Source organism: Camelus bactrianus, chromosome 4, assembly GCF_048773025.1.
Source record: "Camelus bactrianus isolate YW-2024 breed Bactrian camel chromosome 4, ASM4877302v1, whole genome shotgun sequence".
Lineage (NCBI taxonomy): Eukaryota > Metazoa > Chordata > Mammalia > Artiodactyla > Camelidae > Camelus > Camelus bactrianus.
The window spans coordinates 58511233-58534262 of NC_133542.1; the positions used below are offsets into that span (position 1 = coordinate 58511233).

At 32.5% G+C, this 23030-nt stretch overlaps 1 protein-coding gene across 6 annotated transcripts in view; it reads right to left on the bottom strand.

The window, feature by feature from the left end:
• Positions 1 to 281: 281 nt before the first annotated feature.
• The window catches only part of PTBP3 (polypyrimidine tract binding protein 3), an 89062-nt gene continuing 66313 nt past the window's right edge, over positions 282 to 23030 (bottom strand). For 5 of the 6 annotated variants that reach the window (XM_074362015.1, XM_074362013.1, XM_074362011.1 and 2 more), the window contains 7 exons: positions 14680 to 14757; positions 12081 to 12226; positions 11820 to 11853; positions 9172 to 9264; positions 8278 to 8494; positions 5492 to 5569; positions 282 to 5341 (listed from right to left, as the gene is read on the bottom strand). In XM_074362015.1, the coding sequence (XP_074218116.1) occupies positions 5209 to 5341; positions 5492 to 5569; positions 8278 to 8494; positions 9172 to 9264; positions 11820 to 11853; positions 12081 to 12226; positions 14680 to 14757 (779 nt within the window). In that variant the 3' untranslated portion in view covers positions 282 to 5208. The remainder of the gene's footprint in view (positions 5342 to 5491; positions 5570 to 8277; positions 8495 to 9171; positions 9265 to 11819; positions 11854 to 12080; positions 12227 to 14679; positions 14758 to 23030) is intronic. The other variant, XM_074362012.1, reaches the window with a different exon arrangement.

Consider the following 23030-nt stretch of genomic DNA (forward strand, 5'->3'; position numbering starts at 1 on the left):
CTATGACAAGTCTGGATGATGGCTATGAAAAAGAAAAGAAAATATGACGTCATTAGAATTACAGGTAAGACAAGGGGAAACCCAAAGTACAGACAAGAACACAGAAAAAAATCTTAAGAGAGTACAGATGTCATGACATTTATTAAAAGGCATGCTACAATGCTATACTTGTTAGGAAAAGAGCTTAGAGATATCAAGTAATAGTCAGCAAATATACAAACCGAATGAAAATGGAATATACTGTAGTGTACAGAAGCTTGAATTAACCATGCACTACGCACTTAGAAAATATGTTTTTTTTAATATTTTATCTTCTCTTTGCATTTATAACATAATTCACTTCAACAATCACAGAGTCTTTTTCTTCCAATTCCACAAACTGTGTTACAAATAAAAGCTGGTTCTGTTGCTTATCAAAATATACAAGACAACTGATGTTTTATATAAAATCACTTTATATGTTAACTTGTTCCCAAAAACCGTTTTTTTTTTTTTCCTTTTTTGGCCTGGTTAAAAAAAATGTTGTTACAAATATTTACAGCATTTTCTTCTGTTAGATGAACACTCTTATAAACTGAAAAAAGGGGATTTTATGAACAGACCACGTAAAACACTAGACGTCAGAGGCTCCTAGCTGTGCTATTTTTTTTTTTTTCTTAAATACAGTACTGAAAAAGCCCATCAAACTCTTGTCATCCTAATCCATTCTGTTCACATTTAAACTCCCATTTTCTCTAAGTAGTCTATTCACCGATAGGAAATAGAAAATAAAGGCCGCTTTGCACTGGGTCTTCTTTCAGAAAGGAGCTTGGGAAAACAATGTTTAACAGAGAAGAGTTAAACCAGAACAGTCAGTCTTTGGTCAGAGCAATGAGGTGACATTTTGATGCAAAACTTTGCTTGGTCAGCAATCTTTATAATTGGTACTTTCTGAATGTGGGATGAATTTTTTTAAAGATCTGGGTAAACAATGGTAAGGAGAAAAAAGGCCAGAGTATGATTTTTTTTAAATGACACCAAAAATAGCTATTTAAATATTTGTTGTTATAACGACTACATAGATTCAAGAACTAAAAATAACAAGACAACAACAAAAATCTGTTTGCAGTGCTGATTTAAGCTTGCCATAAGCAGCTTTCAATCATGACTATTAACACCAAGGTCACTGGACCAGACAAGTATCCCTGCTCTCTGGAACATATGCCTCAGGTTACAGAAACTAAGATGACTACCACATAGATTTAGAGCAGCTCTGTTCTCGGACCTGCACGATGCTATACAATGACTATTATGTGATAAAGGCAAAAAGTGTAACTGAGACTCCACTTTACAGTTACAATTGTTTGCTTGAATGGATAGTCTGTGGGATAACATTCTTTTAAAACTATATAGTATACATTTCCTGAAAACCAGAATACTGATACTACCTTAGTCTCAAATAGGAAGAAAAGATCAATTAAGACTACTGAAGAAGGCACATAAACTTTGGTCCTGTGTTGTTTTTCTCCCTCTATAAAACCCCCCAAACTATTATTTTAGTAATTTTCTATTTTTTAAACCATTCACAACTAGCTGTTAAAATTTGCTCTGAAAAAAGACTGCAAATAGTCTTGTAGATAACCAGCTCTTAAAAGACAGCTGAGTTATATTTTCTTTAAAGGAAAAGTTTCGTGCAGTCTAAACTGTATTTCTTCTAGCACAATAGTAGAATATTTTAAGTCCGGCAGTTTTATTCTTTTTAACAGATCAAGACAAAAGAAAGGCTAAGAAAAATGCTTTTTACACATAGTCATGCTGTCTTTTTGGTTTTAAAAATAGCAGTACACATTAGGTTTTCTCTAAGAGATGGGCTGACAGTTTGGCAGACTTAGGGTTTTTAAGTGACTCATTGGAGAGAAAAACACGTACTTTTGAGCTTGTCATCTTTTGTGCAGAAATATTTAGTGGGAACAGAAGAGGAATTACATGATAATATACTCAGTGTATAAACTCTGCTGTCCAATGACATGGGAGCTTTGAAAAGTTTATATAAAACTGAACAGAGACATTCATGAGAGTTCTTCCAATCAGACGAAACAGAACCTATGGCCACCATCCTAGGTGGAGCCAAAGGAGGCATTACTTTATAATTCCATAAGGAATTAGGCAGGCAGAAACTGTGTCTCTAAAAACAGTGAGATCTGCAACTTTCAACAACAAAATCAGAAACACCACTACAAATGGCATTATAGAATGAATTTATGGCATTTTGTAGGAGCTACTGGGTAATTCTGATACTCTCCAGTAAGTTATCAAATTAAGATACTGGGTCATTTTTCTATTTGTATCTCACACAAAACACAATTTACTGTTATGTAAGTGATTTAAATCTCAAAGTAAAACTTTTTGGCATAAATTGCTACTGTTAAATGTGTACTGCTATTTTTTAAAGTCCTGAATATATATATATGTTGTGTCAAAGTCAAGACACCTCCAAAAGTGGTAAGACAATACTCCTTAAAATAAAGTAAATAAACTTAAAAATAGGATACTATGACAGCTCAACAGTGAAAATAAACATTGCTTATTAGAAGATATCAAATAAATGCATGCCAAACAAAAATACAAAGATCTAATTTTTCCACTACCCTGATATTTTAAAATCTTTTTACAAAACTATACCAACACAAATACTGTAGACCTCTATAATTCCAAGAGCAAGTAGCCCCATATGGACAACATCCATGTGCTACAGCTAATTTTAGACACAAATTGGTTTCCAAACACAACGATTTTAAACAAGAATATCTCATCTTCCAAATCTTAATTTGATTTATTTTGTCAATAAATTATAATGTATGTCATATGCATATGTATGTACAATATAAGAACAGTGTATGTATGTATATACACACACAAATCCCTGAAAAGGATTCAAATGTTCTCAGATATAAAGGCCATTCCCTACTTCAAAATTACATTCAACACCATTATGATCTCCATTCTGCTACAGTTTTGCTACACTTGCACTGAATGTCATGAGTATCAAGATTTAAAACTACACAGTTAACTCAAAAAAAAAAAAAAAAAAAAAAGAAGAAGAAGAAATAATCCAATTTAATATGCCATTGAAAATTACAATAGTGCCTGTATGGAAGGAAAAAAATGAAGCCAATTTTGGGAGATTTCTTAACAGAAAAAAAACTTTTCCCCCCTCCCTTCTTATTCTTTGTTTTGGTGAAAATATTTTTCATAGGTGAAAAAATAAAAACTAGATAAATGATTACACCTATTTATTCAGCCAGTACTAAAATGGGCCAATTTGAAAGGTCTCAATGTAGTGTCCTTTTGTGTTCCACCAACTATGCTTTTTAACAACCTAAATCTCTTGTAGTCTCTAATTTTCTATAAAATTTCTTTTGTAAAAACCTTCCTGTGTTCAAATTAAAGGCTTGGATGTAGCAAAGAGATTGAGATATTCTTTTAAAAGGTGAGATGAGCCACTCTGAGAATCTGAAAAGTGTAAAAGGGGTGGACAAAATGACCCTTTTAACAAATTCTGCTTTAAAAAAATTTGATCAAGCACTGAAGGAATAATTAACAAAAGCAAATTATCTAATTAAAAAGAAACAATTTTACATTATACAATCACTGAAGCAACATTAAAATGTACTATTACATTCAACCAAAAACAGAGACAGAGTATGAGAAAGAACCCACCTTCTCAGACTCCATATATGTGGGCACTCAGGAATGGAGTTACACTAACAAAGAAAAGCAAGTTCTCACTTGAATCTATGACAAAAATCAAGTAATCCTGAGACAAATTCTAATGGGTGATAAAGATCAGACAAGATCCAGAAACTGAGCTTGCATTTTATAGCCCCAAACTGGTATGCTATTACTGGCAATGACCACTGCTGGTCACCATGTGAAGAGGCCTACAGGTGTGCACTGAGTTAGTCCCAAAACCATTCACCCTTCCCCACCCCATCTCTACACCAAAGCACCAAAAATTTGAATAGAAACTATTACTTATTGAAAACCACTTAAAACTGCAATTAAAAAAAAAAACTTCAAAATCCTTACCAAAACAGGGAAAGAAAAAACAAATGCTCACCAAGCCCACAATATAGCTTTCAAGATACTTAGATAAAACTCTAACCTATTGTATCATAAGCACATAATAAGGCACATAATAAGAAATTAAGTAAATACACAGTAATTCTGAATAAGTATTAGAGATTATAGTGGTACAAAAAACCCTTGAGATTAATTTTTTTCTAAAAGAAGACCTTACCAAAAATAACTTTTAAAAATCTGTCAAACCATATGATAGACCTGAATATTTTCCTTAAGACTGTAAACTTTTTTCTGAAAACAATTATAAAAAAGTAGTTTATAAGTAGGATTATTTTTCTTTTTAAATTTTCCAAGATCATATTATATTACTAGGCAAGTAAGTGTCATTTTGAAATTTAAAACATAATTTTTCCTAATAAAATTATTAATTATTCTGACATCTTAACAGATCCTGATTGGATTCCACTTAATTTTCCAAGAGACAGTTGAGACACTTCATTTTCCAAATAGTCTTAGAAAGTCAAAGATATGCAAAGGAGTGTCTTAGAGTGAAAAAAAAAAAAAATGGAAAGAAAACATTCATGTTTATAAACTTGCTTCCAATACAACCCAATTTGTTTATGTATTGTAAGTATCAATATATGCCAAATAATTGATGTAACTTATAAATGAACATAATTTGCTATAGGAGTCAAACTTCTGAATCATAAAGTTAAAAACTTGGTTGTAAGTAATTTAAATTACTTGCATCAAGTAATTTAAAAAGTCTGTACGTTTGAATTTTTCAAAGTACAAAGAAGGTTAGAAATGTTGTATAAGGCTGATCTGGACCCAAACTAAAAGAAAGTCTGTCCTCTTGAAATTCAATTTAATATAGGGAATTAAATTATTCAAAAAAAATTTTTTTTCCTGAAGGTTATTTTCATAGAAACTATGGTACAAAAGAAAAACACACCTTTGATCACAAATTCGCAGGGGAAAAAAATGGGAAAAGAGACATCCTGTGATTTTTTAAACATACTTGAATATCAAATTCAGAAAGTTATTTTTGTGAAAGAGGCAGAATTGGTCTTGAGTGCTTCAGTCTATGTCTGAAGGTTTTACTGAAATTATGGTCCAGTCTTAGGAGAAAAATTCACAGAAAAGTCAGATTGTAGATTTTGAGAAGGAAACTCTGAGGTGGTGATTTTCTCCAAGGTCATGGTTATGAAGCTCAATGAGGGCCTGGATTGCTTCTTCCACAGATCCCAACTGAATGAGTGCCATTTTGCGATCTTTCCTGAAAACAGTAGGAGAAATATTAGAAGTATAATAGAATTAATTTTGCCTGCAAACTTTTCTCAACCCTAGAAGACTTCATTAAGCTACCTTAAACATTTACATATCATATTAAATAATGTTAATATATTTCTTGAAAGCATGGACTTACTGAAAAAATTTAAAAGCCTTCACTGAACATCCAGCTTCTGTGAAAAGGTTCTTCAGATCATCCACTGTAACAGAGGGGCTGTGAAAACATCACAGAGAGAGTCAACTATCTTAGCCCCAATTTTCAAATAAAGCAGATTAACTTTTGAAATCATCAAGTCTCCAGAATATCTCAACATGTCAAAGAGAATAAAGCCATGCAATGAAGACATGATTTGCAAGTACCCTGAAAGATGTTCAAGGTTGACAAATACATGCTCTCAAACAATGAAATTTAGTCTCAAGTCTTTTGTAAAGACATGGGCAGTATATAAAAAGCAAGAAAATCTTTCTATATTTATTGTTTCAAAAGGGTTATTACCCATACCACTGGCTTCAGTAATTAACTCTAGTATACTATCAAAGCTACTTCCCTAGCTCTGACTTGTCTTCTACAGTCTGGCATTTTCCACTACTAGTCCAGTAGATTTTTAGTACATTACTAGTCCAAGACATTTTCAATTACTTTCAAGGTAATTATGAATAATTGTATGTGGTAGCCAGGTTCTGAGATGGTCCCTAATTACTCCTGCCTCCTAGTATTAACACCCTTGTGTGAATTCATCCCCCCATACTGAATAAGGATGTCCTCTGTAATGCTCAGGGTATTGTAGAAATAACACATGTGACTTCTGAGGCTGAGAGACACTAGGACTCCACCTGTCCCTCTCTTAAATCATTAACTTTGGAAGAAACCAGTTGCTGTGTCATGAGGACACTCAAGCAGCCATATGAAGAGGTCCTTGTGGCAAGGAACTGAGGCCTCCTGTCAACAACCAAGCACATGAGTGAGACACTTTAGCTCCACTTAAGCCTTCAGATGTAATCTTGAGGGACTTGGCCAAAACAACTCAGCTAAGCCACTTGGAGATTCCTGACTCACAGTAGCACAATGACATAATGAATATTTACTACTTTGTTTAGCTGCTAAGTTTTGGGGTGATCTGTTATGCAGTAGTAGATAACTAATACACTGGTCTATCACATTAGAATCAACAGACTAACAGTAGACTCTTCCTCATCTGCCGGCAAGGCAGTAGACTCGGATAAAGTAGACTTTATGGATAAACTGCTTGAGATAGAAAGTAAGATAGTGGGGAAATACTGATTAATGAGTACAGAGCTTTAGTCTGAGATGATGACAAGGACCTGCAGATGGATATAAGTAAGGGTTACACAATACGAATGTACTTAACGTGAGTGTACACTGAAATGCACACTCAAAAATGGTTAAAATGGTAAGTTTTAGGTTATGCATTTTACCACAATTTCAAAAAGATTATTATGGAGATTAAATGAGGTAACACATGTGAAACACCAGCATAGTGGCCAGAACTTTGTAGATGATTAAAAAAATAATAATGTCCCTTTTCTCTTCTACCTACATGTCCAAAGTAGGATGCAACCTGAGACCAGCTCCTGGCAAATGTATTTAAGAAGGAGCCTGCTTTAGTATCTTAACATGTTCCTTCTCTCCCTGACTATATTGATGAACTGCTAAATTCCTAGATGCATGTAATCTAGACTCCTCTAGTTTCCTGGCTGTTATGAGGTTTGAGCCATTGCCCAATTCAAATTCAAGGTTTCTCCATGCAGCATATCTAACTGGAGACTAGCTAGGAGCCTGGGTACTCAACACGATTTTCAATAATTATTCTAAACCTATTCATCTTCCATTCTCTTTCTCAAAAATGTTCCAGAACTGTACCTTTCTCCATTCCCTCAGTCTTCAAATTTTCACACAGCATGCTCAGACATAACCATACCCCACAGCTTTTCCCCATTCCTTGCCAAAGCTTGCCCACTTCATGCATCAGATTAAGCTATACCAAACTGCCATCTTTGCAGGTCAAGGATTTCAAGAATTAAAACAGGGGTTGCCAGGTGCTTTCTTTAAAGGGTCATAAAGTAAATTTCTTAGGCTTTGATGGCCTCACAGGCTCTGTGGTAACTACTCAGCTTTGTGGTCATAGCTCAAAACCAGCCATAAAGAATACGTAAATCAATGAATGTGGTTGTGTTCTGTGAAACCCTATTTATGGAAGCTGAAATTTTAATTTTATATAATTTCCTCAAATCACAAAAATATTTTCCCTGAACCATTTGAAAATGTAAAGATGTAATCTTGAGGGACTTGGCCAAAACAACTCAGCTAAGCCACCTGGAGATTCCTATAGCTCACAGGCCATACAAACACTGATGGATTTGGCCCATGGGCTGAAGTTGGTCGATCTCCAAGTTAGATGATGACTAAAGAACAATTCTGTTGGAACACTGGTTAATACAGAGTGTCACAAGAAAATAATTTTTTGCTTTTAGTTACAGATATGGCTTTACAACTTGTGGGTAAAAAGAGAATTCAGTTTTACCAAATTCTTAGATACATAAATTATTTGATTTTGCTATGCTGATTACTAAAGAGTCTTTACTTCTACAAAGGGATAAACAAGTATGTATCAATGGAATATTAATGCATAAATGTATTTTTGTCCTTTTATAACTGAAAGGTAACTAGTTTCTAATTCTCTATTTGGAAAGAAAATTTTAAAATATTGCTATCTTTCACTTCTGGAGTGTATGGTTAGAGATACAACCTTCTTAAGACATAATGGCAAATAATCATCTTAACAAGAAACTAGTGAATAGGACAGCTGCTACATTAGAATCATTTTAGAGTTTTTACCTCCCCAAATCATATACTGTAGATTATTAATCATCTAAATGAACAGTAACTAATTAGATACATACGGGATGTTGGAAAGATGCAGAGTAGCTGATGGTGGAAAAATATTCTGAAAGTTTTTAGATCCAGGCTTTTTAAAACGATGCAAAGGACTATTGCTAAAATCCTTAGTCAGACCTTGGTCTTCTTGTCCCTCTCGAGGAAGCTGAACTGCTTGATGTTTGGACAGAGTAGCACGAAGCACTTTCCCATACAGTCTCTGTCCGCTCAGATGGTTCATTGCTGGTGCGCAGAAAGAAAATAAGGAAAGTGTGAGTATTAAGATAGAGTCTCTATAAAACTGTCTATCATAAATTCTTTTTATTTAGTCATAAAAACTCCAACATATGGAAATGCATTAAATGACTTTGTTTCACTACAACAAAAGAAAAGCCACATAACAAAAAATAATTGTGTCTGGAATATAACAAATGCTCAGGAAATAGTTATTGAATAAATCAGTTTAATCTTTAAGCAAAGCACTTTTTATAAAAAATCTGAGTAGTAATATTTCAGTAGCCACTATAATAATGAATGGTGAGACCATGGAATGACACTTCCTTCTACCATTATTAGGAAGTTTGCCCAAACTTTTAAGCCATGCAACAGTTCAAGAAAACTTAATTTGAAAGAAAAACAAACAAATAAAATGAAAGAAAACAAGTCATGTTTATTAGTTTAAACTCAGTGGAAAATCCAAGAGTCAAAACTCTAAACATCAATAATATGTTCAAATAGATAAATGAACTTCAAAGAGTAATAAATATCTTTAAATCCTGAAATATAGGCAGATCCAAATAATAATGAAGAAATTATATTAACAGAAGGAGGTACACTTCCTACTAGCTATCAGTTTGTTTTATAGGAAAATTCACATACAAAGGCGGTAAGTCATCATCATCATCATTAACCACTAGTACCTAGCTGAGCTTGATTTGCATCTGCCATCTGAACCAAGGCATTTTCTTTCTTATTAAACATTATCTTCACTCGATGTACATCACCATATACTCCTAATTAAAAAAGACAAAACAAAACAGTTTTTCAGATTGACTGTGCAACGTTCAATTAATTTTACTAATATATTTAAAGAAAGCTTCTTTCCTCATACTATATACTTTCTCTGGGCAATTTCATACATATGCCCCCAAATTTGTATCTCTTTTAGGTTCCAGATTTACTAATCTAGTGCCCCATTTCACCTGGATGTACCTATCATAAACACTTCTAAGTTAATATGTCCCAAACTGATACATCTCCCCTTTCCTGTCCCCTCCAATGTCCACTTACTCTGTTGATGAACAGTACCATCACGCATGTATTTGTTTCAGTCAGACACCTGGGAGTCATCTTTTGACTTACTCCTTTCCTTAAACACTTAGATCTAATCACCAACGAGTACTTACTACTCATCGATTCTATGGCCTAAATATCTCTCAAATTTGTCCACTTCTTTTCATTTTCACTACCGTCAAATCTATTATCACCATTTCATATCTCGACTATCAGAATAGCCTCTTAATTGATCTTATTACATCCCATTTTTCTATACTAGTGTTCCTGAAAATGGGTCCTATGTCCCAAAGGGAATACAAAATGATTCATTGGAGTAAGGGAGGAAAATAAGCTGTAATTTATACTGATTTGTTTATATAAACCACTATGTAAAACTATATTTTACTAATATTTAATATATAGATGAAATTTTAGGCAGAAGTTTCTACAATATGAAGGGCATTCTCTCTTTTTTTCATTTAGTGTATTAAAATATATTGCAGTTTATGTGGAAGAGGGAATCACCAATATTGCAAAAATAAGACCCTTAAAATAGCAGCATCATTATCATACTTTGTAATAGGATGAGAGAATGACTATGTCAATCTTCAAGGCACACAAAGGAGTGCTGGTTATCTTGTGGGCAAGCACCTAAGAGCAACTGAACTTAGACATGAATGGTACTTTTAAAATTTAAAACAAAAAGACAAATAGTCCAAATTTGCTGTACTTCTCAGAAATGACAAGTTGCTAAAATAGACATTCTTTAAAAAATAACATAAAATTTGTTCTTTAAGCTGTGGCTGATACTTTTCTAAATGAGTGAGAAATTAACTACTTTTGGAAATAAATGTGCTCTGGCTATTAAAGAGACATTAAAATTTATCATTAATACACAATTTTATTACTAAAAATTACATAAATGTGTCATGAATAAAAATTTTTATAGTAACTGCAAATGGGTATGAAGTATCTCTCAGGTGATGTTTTAAAATTGGACTACGGTAATGGCTGTACAAGTCTGTAAATTTACTAAAAATCATTCATTGAGTTTTATACTTAAGGCCAGTGAATTGTATGGCTGTAAAATATACCCCAAAAATGCTGTTAAAAAAACCTACTACCAACTCAAAAAACTTGAAATAGTTTTCTACCCTAGTAGAAATTCTTCCAAATGAAGAGTACTGGTGAGTTTTAACCTCATTATTCTGATGCAACAGTTTTCAAGATCAGTTAATTTTATAAGCGGAAAAATGAAACTTTTCTAGGTAAAGTACAACAAAACTTAGTAGACTGGGCTGAAAAATTAGCATCATAATTAATTAGGTGCAGTGACAATGAAACACTTCGATTCTATCACATACTGTTACAAGGTGTCTTTTTCAGTTATGACAACCATTAAGATCAAGTACTAAAATAAAATGAATTCAGAATCAGAACTTGGAATATTGAATCAAAATAAAAAAGATTTCTGAAAATAATGACGCATCTTAAATCACATTTCTCACTAAATGCTAATAATTTTTTAATTTTAAAAATCATTAATAATCTTCAGAATATTAAATATTGCTTATTTCATTGCTCTTACATTTCTGTTTATATTTATTATACTATACATAAAGAATATAGTAAAAGATGTATTAAGTTATGAATAATTAATCATATACAGATTAGGAGTACATGCTAAATATTTTTTTAACTGATAGAGGTACGCTACTATAAAGTTCGAAGATTACTTTTAAAACCTGAATCTCTTTATGCCTCTCTCCTGCTTAAAACTATTCAATGGATTCCCATCATTCCCAAGCTCCTTAATATAGCTTACAAAGCTCTGAATGACCTTGCCGCAATCAGCCTGTCCAGCTTCAACATGTCTCTCCCTTACATCCTCCATCGGGCTTCCTTCATTCCTGTGTTCCAGGACTTCTGCCTCTCACTGCTAGTATCTGTGAAAGGACAGGAGTCCTCCCTTTCTGCCTGGCTAACACTTACTCATTTTTCCAAGTCAGTTTAACTTTCATTTTTATTGGTACATTGTCTTTGCTTCCCTCAGCTAAGTTAGGTCTCCAAGCTATATGCTCCCGTTATAATCTCTCTATCTCGCTTTTTATAAAACTTTGTCTTAACTGTAATCACTCACTAAATTTTCCTTGCTATTCTACCCTCAGTGTCAAACACACTAAGTGGCACAAAGTGGTAATAAATATTACTGAATGATGAAATGTGCTCAATTTATATCACAGGTATTATAAAAAACAGCAAACCTCCCCCCCAACCCCAAAAAACAACTTACCAAATAGGATAAAAAGTCCATGTGGTGTGATAAGCTGTTTGAAAAGGATAACAAAATGTAAGTGTCCAACTAATTTAAGTAAAATTTTAAAATAAGTTTACTTGTAGAAATGACAGTTGACTTTTGTTAAAGCATTTATTTTATATGCTTCTTCTATGTATACTAGTGATGAATTTTATTTTCATTTGAATTCAACCCTAGATCAGAAGCTACACCACCTCCTCCTGGAAGACTTTTTACATATGTTACTTTTCAACTCACATCAGGATTAAGGTTGGTGACAAGCAGAACGGAATTTCCCGGAATTCCACTAGTTCCAGGGATGGCCATCCTTCCAGTGACAGCAGAGGAGGTGATTGTGAGAGGACCAAGAGCTCCAGGACCTAGTCCAGCCGGGACTGACAGACCTTTTCAAAACATCGAAAGCATTTCATATTCTAGTTATCTGGAAAGTTGTAACACTTGATATAACTTAAATAAATAAATGAGGACAAAAGCAAAAATACAGAAGAAAATGTGTCAAAGCTACTGTAAGGATATCAAAGGTCAGTTTTCTGCCCTGCAGAGTGAATCTAAAGGAAAGTCCCTTATTCTTCGACATTATCATACTTAGTACTCGATTATTTACACAGCACTTTGCAGAGCAACCAAATTCACTGGTCTTAAAAGCCATTAGGCTTTCCAAAGGGCTTGTAAGTTCAAGCACTCCATCTGTTTCTTGAACTAGATATATTCTAGCACATTTCTATAAAGTAGATGTAATTTTCATATTAACTTCTATTATATAATCAGGTATGTTTTTTTTTTTTTAAAAAAAGAGTCCTTCAGCAGTCGTCACAAATATGCATGCTAGGTAGTACTGCATTTCTAAAACTAGACTGTGGTAATGGCTGTGCAATTCTGGAAATTTTCTAAAAATCACTAAATTGTATACCTAAAACAGATGAATTGTACACATGCAGAATATATGACATTCTGTACAGGGAAGAGCTTTTTGTAATCTTGTAAAGTGCTATAAAAACATTACCATCAACAACAGATTTATAGAATTCAATACTCTTTCGTAGCAAGAATTTTCAGAACTCTCTGTTCCCCCTAAATATTGCAGAACTACTGAAAGTTCTATAATACTGGAATATTGACACTATATACTTATATCTAAAACAGCACATTTCCCTAGCAGGTCCCACTATTCGTGTTCTCAGCTTAAAAATTATCTAAGATAAAATCTCCAGTTTACATAAAATGAATCAGTTCTTTAATTTATTGATTCTTTTAAGTTCAAAATTCCTTACAGCAGACAGAGTCTGGCCACTTGACCACAAATCATAAAATTAAATTGCAATATAATTTACAATGAAATTATTCTGCTTGAAAATCTAAGGAAGTAATATTACTACCATCACCTTGCTGAGTTTTAAAACTGTGGAGAACACCTTCTCAGGCTGGATGCTCTTCCATAAAATCTAATACTCAACAGTCTGTCACATGACCTCTTCCTATACCCCTCCAATCCAACCCTGCAACTTCTGAACAGCTTTTTAAAGTCTGTTATATACTGCCAAAAGTACACCCTAGCTGCACTGTAGCATATATACCTGTGTGTGTGTATATGTATATCCCCCTACTAGACCTTAAAAGTCTCATCAACTCAGGAGCCCTCTTTAAAAATCTTTTCTCTTTCTTAACATCTACTACAGTGCTTTTATATACACACTGTGTCAAAAAGAAATACCTAAAATGAGGGAAACCGTGTATCACTACTTCCAAATGTGTATCAATGAAACTTTGGAAGCTTCAACTCCCTAAATAAAACAATGTAGTAATGCCTTCATTTTAATGGGACAGACAGAATATTCACTTAATTAAGCATATGTTAAGATGTCTTAAAACCACCAAAAACCTCACATTTAAATAAACCTCAACCTCTGTAGTCACTCTTTAGTTAACTTCATCCTTTCCACTGAAAAGAATAGTTAAAATTTCCAGAATTAGAAAGGTAGGATATAAAGATTATTGCCAGAAAGCAGCTATGTTGCAATTTAAAATAGTTATATTCATAGATCAGCTGGAAACTGGAAATATAATAGGCAGACTAGGCTTAACACTATGCCACTCTTCTAATCACCAACCTCAAGTGTTTTTGCTACGCTCCAGAGATAAAATCAAAGTAATTTCTTCTTCTCCTTAAGTTATGATCTAATTCATTTTGTTTACTATTTGGAAAAGAGAGTGATTATCAAAATATTAACCAATTGCTATCTCTTAATTATCTCCATTAGCTAAAGAAAAAAAAAATTCCCTAGAATAAAACAGCATGCATATCCTCTACGGAAATCTTCAGAATCCATTAATGACAAAAAACCAAACAAACAAAAAAAGAATTTACAAATAAGTTTAATACTGTAAGTATTTATTAGTTCAAATATTTACTGACTGCATAATATGTACTGAATGCCATCAAAGGCATTAAAGGCACAGAGGTAAGTAAGACACAAATCTGTTTAACATGCAATTGATGAACTTACATTTTATATAATAACCGAAAAGGCAAATCTTAGGTTATCTAATATAGTCAACCTATAGTTGTCTGTGCCAACGTATATTGTGACAAAGTATAAATGATGAAGAAAATACAACAGAATTTTGGCATTGAGAATAAAACCAGAGAGAATTATTTATAAACACAAGGAAGCTGTGCATCATACATGATACATGAGCCACTTCCATGATTGATACACATAACGCTTTTACTGCAAGTCCTTCAAATATGGTTATTTTTCATCCTGATAAGTTCCTAGAAAATATAGACCATCATTAAAAAAATCATTTCAAATTGAACTTTAAAAGAGTCAGTCACCTGTAGCTTGAGGAAATCCAATGGCTGGGGCAAATCCAGCAGCCCCAGCATATGGTGAGGAAATTATACCTGGTGCACCTAACAGGAAAGAGAAGCTAAAATAAAAAAACCATCTTCTATAAATATGGTTATCAAAGCAATACCAAATGGCTATGTGAGGGTATATTATTGATAAAGAGATTCTGTTACGAAGTAAAGTTTCATTAAACGGGTGATCCTTAATGAATACGTAAAGAGCCTCTGCCATTTTCAAAGGCCAACCCCTTTCAACTGGGTTCAAGGTTCAAGAGTATGGTTAAGCTGTTTGAGTTATTAGTTTACTACTTGGTTTTACTTTATTTAGCTTTTTTATTTAGGTTGAGATTCTTGCCCTTATTTAGAGCATTGTTTCTGATTATTTAATAATCAAACACTTATTAAATTGTACTGAACTTTAAATTGAAAAGATACATGCACCCCAGTGTTCACAGCAGCATTATTACAATAGCCAAGACATGGAAACAACCTAAACGTCTATCAATGGATGCTGGATAAAGAAGTTGTGGTATATTTATACAATGGAATACTATTCAGCCATAAAAAAGAATAAACTAATGCCATCAGCAGCAACATGGATGGACCTGGAGATCGTTATTCTAAGTGAAGTAAGCCAGAAAGAAAAAGAAAAATACCATATGATATCACTTACATGTAGAATCTTAAAAAAAGACAAATGAACTTATTTACAAAGCAGAAACAGATTCACAGACATAAAAAAACAAACTTATGGTTACCAGAGGGGAAGGGGGTGGGAAGGGATAAATCAGAAGTTCAAGATTTGCAGATACTAACTACTATATATATAATAGATAAACAAGTTTATACTGTATAGCACAGGGAATTATATTCAATATCTTATAGTAACCTATGATGAAGAAGAATATGAAAATCAATCTATGTATGTATATGTATGACTGAACTATTATGTTGTATACCAGAAAATTGACACAACATTTTAAACTGATAATATTTCAATAAAAAAACAAAAAATATAAATAAGTAAATGTGAAAGCCATACAAGTGAGAGCTCCATTAAAAACGAAACAGGACAAGAAATGAAGAAAGCTAAAAACAGAACCTGGGAGTACTTCAGTATAGAGGAAGAAAGAGATCATTCTGAGAAAAAGAGAACAGCCATAGAAATAAAATTAAAAAAAAAAAAAAAAACCCCAAAAAACCAAACAGTGAATCAAAGTCCCTCAAGATCTAGAGATGCAGAGCTCTGGAGGACAGAGGGTTCAAAAAAGAGAATGAAAAACGTAAAAGGTAAAGAATAGTTTTAGAGCAATAGTGAGAAGCTAGATTTCAGAAGTCAAAGAGAGGGTTTTTTTTTTTTTTTTTAAATGAAAGAGTGATATGCATATTTATAGGAAGAAGTACATATATTTTCCAGGGGATTTAAAAGATCATGTAAGTTTATTTCCTTCATTAAAGGCAATTAACAGAATCTGTCAAATATCTAGCTGTGCTTTATTAAAATAATTCAAGAAAATACAGGCATTAACAGACTTCAGCGACAGAGCTAGCAGAGAGTTGACAATAAATGAAGATACAAAAAATCAGAATAATTGATAATGACTGATGAAATAAGAATGGAAGCATTTATTGAAAGCACATTATGAGTCAAGCATTCTTCTAGGACTGAGGAAACACTGAACAAAGCAGATAACAATCTATGCTCCTGTTAAACTTACATTCAAGTAGGCTCAAGATCAGAAGTAAAATGATCCACTTTCAAAACAGAAATAAGTGTATTTAAGACATTAAGGAAGACTTGACAAAGACGCTTGAATATGAATATGAGAAATCATGAATTTACACTAGAAAGTTAAACATAAGAAGAGATATGGTAGATTGTATTATTGTTCCCAAGTATTTACTTGACCCTTCCATGTGACTCTGTCCAGTCATGTGACTTGTAGTGCCTTCTGTGGGAGGAGTGACCAACTGCACTGGATCATGTGATAGGAACACAAACACAGACATGACATATATACTGCCTCAGTAAAGAAGCTTTAAGAGGCATTATATGTTTACACCAGCTCTCTTATTTTTACTCTCTGCCACAAAATGCCATGCCTCAAATGTAGTAACACTTTCAGCCTGGTCCCTTGATCAAAAAGACACATGAAGGAAGACTGCAAAAGCTGATTCAAAGCTGTCCAAGTGTCAGTTGTGTGAAAGAAATAAATGTTAATTGCCGTGAACCACTAAGATTTGTGGGGAGGGAAAGGGAAGTACTCTCTAAACACAACAAAGAGACTAATACAAATGGCTATGGGGGGAGGGTGAGGCAGAAGACTAGCAGTAGGTTTCAGAGAAATGAGGAAAATTTTTGAGATAACTATCATTGAACATTAAACAGCAACAAATGAAAGAAGTGGCAAACAATTACTACAGCCAAATTTTATGTAACTATTTCCAAGTAAAATATGATTAACAAGAACATTTGTTAAAATTTGACAAAAGAATCGTTTGTAAAGTTTCCATAAATCTACATTCCTCAAATAAGCAGAAACAGAAATATTTTTGCAAAATAACCTGTTAAACTTCGTATTTTCATGAAAAGTTTAAACTTTTAAGAAAAAGGCTTAAGACTTGAATAACTAAGAATAGCTATTTTACATTTAGAAAATGTACCACAATAGCAATTAAGGCAATACAAATTAATAGATAACATTTTTACCTATGAAATCAGTTTATCAGTGTTATTTACAATAGCAAAACCCTAAAAAAACAAGCTTAATGTCTAAATTAGAGAATGATTAAATTATGATGAGTCATTAGACACAACACAGACATTTAAAATATTAGACAGTACATACTATGAAAAAACCACAATTTTTATTTGAAAAAAGCACAATTATTACATATTTTTAAAATGCGAGTACAGTAGCAGACTAAATAATACAAACCAACTTTACTGCAGAAAATGCCCAATGAAAGAGGAAAAGAAAAGATCTTTAAAAAATCTAATAGCTAATAAGACAGTCAGCATAACTAGGCCTAACAACCCGGTGAAACAATTTGGTTTTATTAGCCTCACAGGTAACAGACAAGATGCAAATTCCAGGGTTAGCCCAAGGAAGGAATTAAACAAGAGACCTCCATGGCATTAATCTTGTAGCCTAAAATAACCCATTCCATATTCCTGCTCCTCCTATCCTCAGAAGACTGCAAGGAAAGTTGCCTTCGTGTTTAACAGAAAAGAGACAAAAAAGTTCCTGAGAAGTTCTATCCAAAAGCAAGCTCTAATGCAAATCTGCAGTCCAAACTCACATTTTTTAGGAGTTCAAAGGAAAATTAATGAAATCATGGATTTAGATTGAAATGGTCCCAAATACAGATCCTTTAATGTTGCAGACAAGCAAATTCTTTTTTAAAAAAATATTTTGTTATTTTTTAAATTATTTAATTGTAAGAATTCTGTATGTATTTTAGATACCATACATACATTCTTTAACAGATGTATGATTAAAATTTTCCCCTCACATTTTTTTGTTAGTTTTTTTATTTTTATTCTTTTTCATTTTTCAGTTTTATTAAGTAGAACTCTTATAATTTGACTGCACATATATAATATATTGCATGTAAATACATATACACAATATACTGCACATATTTTTAAATATTTACATATATGTACTATCTATTGTTTCTGAGAATGTTTAGAGCTTTAGCTTTTTAAACTTACGTAGTTATCAAAGGAATAAAGCCAACCACAAAATAAGAATTAACTGAAAAAGATACATACCCCCTGCTATTATTAGCAACATTATTTATAATGGCCAAGTAGAAGCATCCTAAGTGCACATCAATAGATGAGTGGATAAAGAAGATGCAGCATATATATGTAATAGAATACAACTCACGAATAAAAAAGGATATTTAGCCATTTGCGGCCCTTCATTCACTCTTTTTTTTTTTTTCACTTCAAAAACCAGAATTTTATAACTGGCATAAACATTTCCATTGCATCAAAAACAACAAAATATCTAGAAATAAACTTAACCAAGGAGATTACCTATACTCTGAAAACAAAAACATTGATGAAGGAAATTAAAGATAATATAAAGAAATGGAAAGATACCTTGTGCTCTTGGATTGGAAGAATCAACATTATCAAAATGGCCATACTACCCAAAGCAATCTACAGACCCAATGCAACCCCTAGACAAGCAAATTCCTTCTGGAGGAACTCACCAGCTTGATACTAAGCCTCAAAGAACTCTCACAATTAATTCTCTAAGTAAAATGAATAACTCGGAAAAAAAAATCTAATTGTAGAATAACTGCAAAGATATCAGACATTGGAATTATCAGATGAAGATTTTAAACAGTATGTTTGAACAAATAAAGCACATGCTGAAAAATATCTGTAGGGCAGATACTTAAAAAAAAATTTCTAGAAATGAAAAGCACAATTACTGAAATCTAAAACACCTCTTCAAATCTTTTGCCCATTTTTAATGGTTTATTTTCTTACTGAGCTATAAAAGTTCTTCATAACTTGATATAACTAATTTGTCTGATATATGTGCTCCAAGTATTTTCTTCAAGTCTACAGCTTGTCTTTTGTTTTCTTGATGATATCTTTCAAGAAGCGAAACTTTGAAATGTTGATGTACAATATATAAATTATTTCCTTTTATGGCTTGTGCTTTTTGTGTTCTAAGAAACTTTTCCATATCCCAAGGTTGCAAAAATTTTCTCCTATGTTTTCTTCTAGTTTTATAGGTTTAAGATTTATATATAAATCTAAGATCCATTTTAAGTCAGTCTGTCAGTATGGTGTGATATACGGGTCAATTTTTTTTTTCCAATATGGACATCCACCTGTCCAAAAATTACTTGTTGAAAGATTTTTCTTTCACTATTGAATTTTACATTGGCAATTTCATTCAAAATCAACTGACTACATACGTGTGGGTCTAATTCTACACTCTCTGCTGCTCCATTAATCTATATATCTCTCCTTTCAACACTATCAAACTTGTTTGATTACTGCAGCTTTATATTAAGTTCTGCATTTATTTCCTTTGACTATTTTAGATACTTTATCATTTCTATATAAATTTTAGTTCAGTGCATCTCACTAAAGTAAGAAAAAGAAATCAATAAGAGTTTAGAAAAAGAAATTAATAAGAGTTTATCAAGGTTGAATATGAAATCAAGAAACAACACTGAACTGGTATATTAGCAACAGTTAAAACACAAGAGTTGAAACTCACACTGTACCATTCCAAGCTCTTTGTGTACATTACTACATTTAACATTCATCACAATTCTTACCAGTTAAATACTATTATTATGTTCATTTCACACATGAAGAAACGAAAATGCAGAGCAGTTAAGCAATTTGCCCAAAGTTACACAGATCACAAATGACTGGCCTAGAATTAGGATCTAAAAAAGTATAGTTCTCAGGAATAATTCTAACAAAACAGGAAAAGTCACCTAAGTTAACTCAAAGACATTAAAGAACATCCAAATGAATGAAGAGATGTACAATGGTCAAAGACTGGAAGGCTCTATTGTAAAGATGTCAGTTATCTTGTAAGTGATGTATAAAGTCAATGTAATCCAATCAAAACCTTAATAGCTTTTTTTTTTGAGGACTTGAAAAGCTGATCTTAAAATTCCTAAATGTAAATGATCAAGTATTGCAAGATACTCTTGAAGAAGGTAAAGAGACTTAAATCTATCAGATACTAAGAGGAGACTTAAATTTATCAGATACTGAGACTTGTGGTAATGACAAAAATAAAAATAAAAAGACAAATAGACCAATGGAACAATGCCCAGAGAACTACTTATGCAAGTATTAACCTCAAGTTAATGGTATGTGTTAAAAATGCTGCAACTATTTTTTGTGTATTATAGAATTCAGCAAATAAGTTAATACACTGTGGCCAATGGAAACTAGATTTCCATTCCTGAAGAAGGGAATTACCAATGAAAAGGGTACCAAAATGGAATTGGAGGTATCAGTTAAAACTTGTGGTTTTTAAAAACATATACACACAAACACATAAAAAGAAATAAATTTTTGAAGCACACATACACACATATCTTAGTCACGTCCATTTAAAGTGCCTTAGAGCAATGACACCTTATTAACAATGAACACATCTAACACCTTGATACTGATTTCCAAATACTATTTCCCATTAAAAGGAACCAGGGCTCGCTGGAGAAATGGCTGATTGCAAAGCTAAGGCAGGGAAGGCAAAGAAGATCTGAAATATCTTCCGCAAGAAAGTAATGATGAGCTCCAACAATGAAGACATGTCTAAAGGCAACAGAACCTAGTGTGAAAGGGCTCCCTCTGACCAAATCTGAGAAAATTTGAGCATAAAATGAAAAATGATAGTATAAAATTATTAACCACAGAATAATAAGAATATACGAGTCCATATTGACATGAAAAAAATAAATATAATGAGTAGTAACTAAGCCATAGAGAGCTAATACACAGTACAATGAATGCAGACAACAACATTACACTAAAATTGTGTGAACTGGTAAATATCACTACATCAGCAATTATTTACAATATATAAATACATTGAAGTAGCATATTATATACCTGAAATTCATACAAATTTACATAATAAAAATAAATGAATGAATGAGTGAAATAGTGGTAAGAAGAAAGTCCTTTATAATAAAATCCCAGCTAATAAATTAGAAGGAACGATGGAATTAGCAAGTCACCAATACGGCAACATCATCCCTGTAACAACGAATCTAAGTAATGGATGTTAAAACCATAGGGTGAAAAGTCATAAGAAACAGGCTATTTATATAATCTCAACATAATCTCCCTACAAATTACAAAGAGAAAACCAGTAACTTTTAGGGAAGAAACGCTGCAGAAACCACCTTAAGTGACCAAAGCTGGTATCACCAGGAACAGGATAAACTGGCATCATGTGTCTCCTGATATAATAAACTGAGAAAAACATACTATTTCAGCTCTAAAACCAGACACTCATATATTGAGAAACATTCTATTAAATATCCAACCCTTAACTCTTCAGAAATTTAAAGGTCATGATCGACAAAGAATGAGAAAATGTTCCAAATTAAAGGACTCCAAAGAAATATGACAAATAAATTAGCCTGATACTGGTTTGGATCCTTACTAGAAAAAATTTTCTTAGAAAGAACATTATTTGCACAACTGACAAAAATTTTTGAAGGTCTATGGATTAGATAATAGTATTGCATGAATGTTAATTTCCTGATTTTGATAACAGTATTTAGATAAGAATGTCCCTGCTCTTAGAGAACACACAATGAGTATTCAGAAGGGGCATCATGCTTGCAACTTACTCTCCGATGATCCAGAGGAAGAAAAAACAACACACACACATATATAAGCAGAGAAATGATAAAGTAAATGTGGCATGATGTTAATAATTGGGGAATCTGAAGAATATAAGTAAATTCTTTGCACTATATTTGCAACTTAAATTATTCCAATAAAAAGTTACTAAAACACTATAAACTTTAGAATATAAGTATATATCTTTATAACATCAAACTAAAATAGAATTTCTTAAATACGACAGAAAAACAAATATAAAGGAAATGGCAAATAAATTTGACTACATAAAAATACCATGAAGAGAAAGAACCAGTAAGTCAAAACTGAAACTATTTGCAAGACATAACCAGCAAAGGACTAGTGTCTAAGATACAGAAAGAATTCCTACAAATAAAGAAGAAAATATAAGAAACCAAACATAAAAACAGGCAAAGGAATTAACAAAAAATTCATAAAAGAGAATGGCAAATAAACGAATAAAAATATGTTCAACTTCACTAGTAATGAAGAAAATTTCATAGCAGCACTGTTCATAATAGCCTCAAACTAAAATAACCCAAATGTCTATTAACAGTAGAAAAGACAAACTGTGGTATATTCATACAATAGGAATCTATACACTTAACAGTATTGAGAATGAATAAGCAATAGTCACATATATGAGTATGGAGGAATCACAAAAGAAAATACACAGCATTATCCTATTTACATAAAGTTCTAAACATAGGAGAAAAAATTTTTAATTAGCACTGAGGTCTGCATAATGAGTAGTAAAAAGACAAAAACAAACTACAGGGAAAGCAGAAGCAAAAGAATAACAAAGTTGAGACTATGGTTATCCTGGAGCAGGGAGGGTGGGAACACAACAAACGAGGAGTACGAAGAGTGCGTCTCCATTATGTGCAAACATTTTATTTCTTAACCTGGGTGGTAATCACATGAGTATTTAAAAATATTTTCACATGTTTTATAAGCTTTT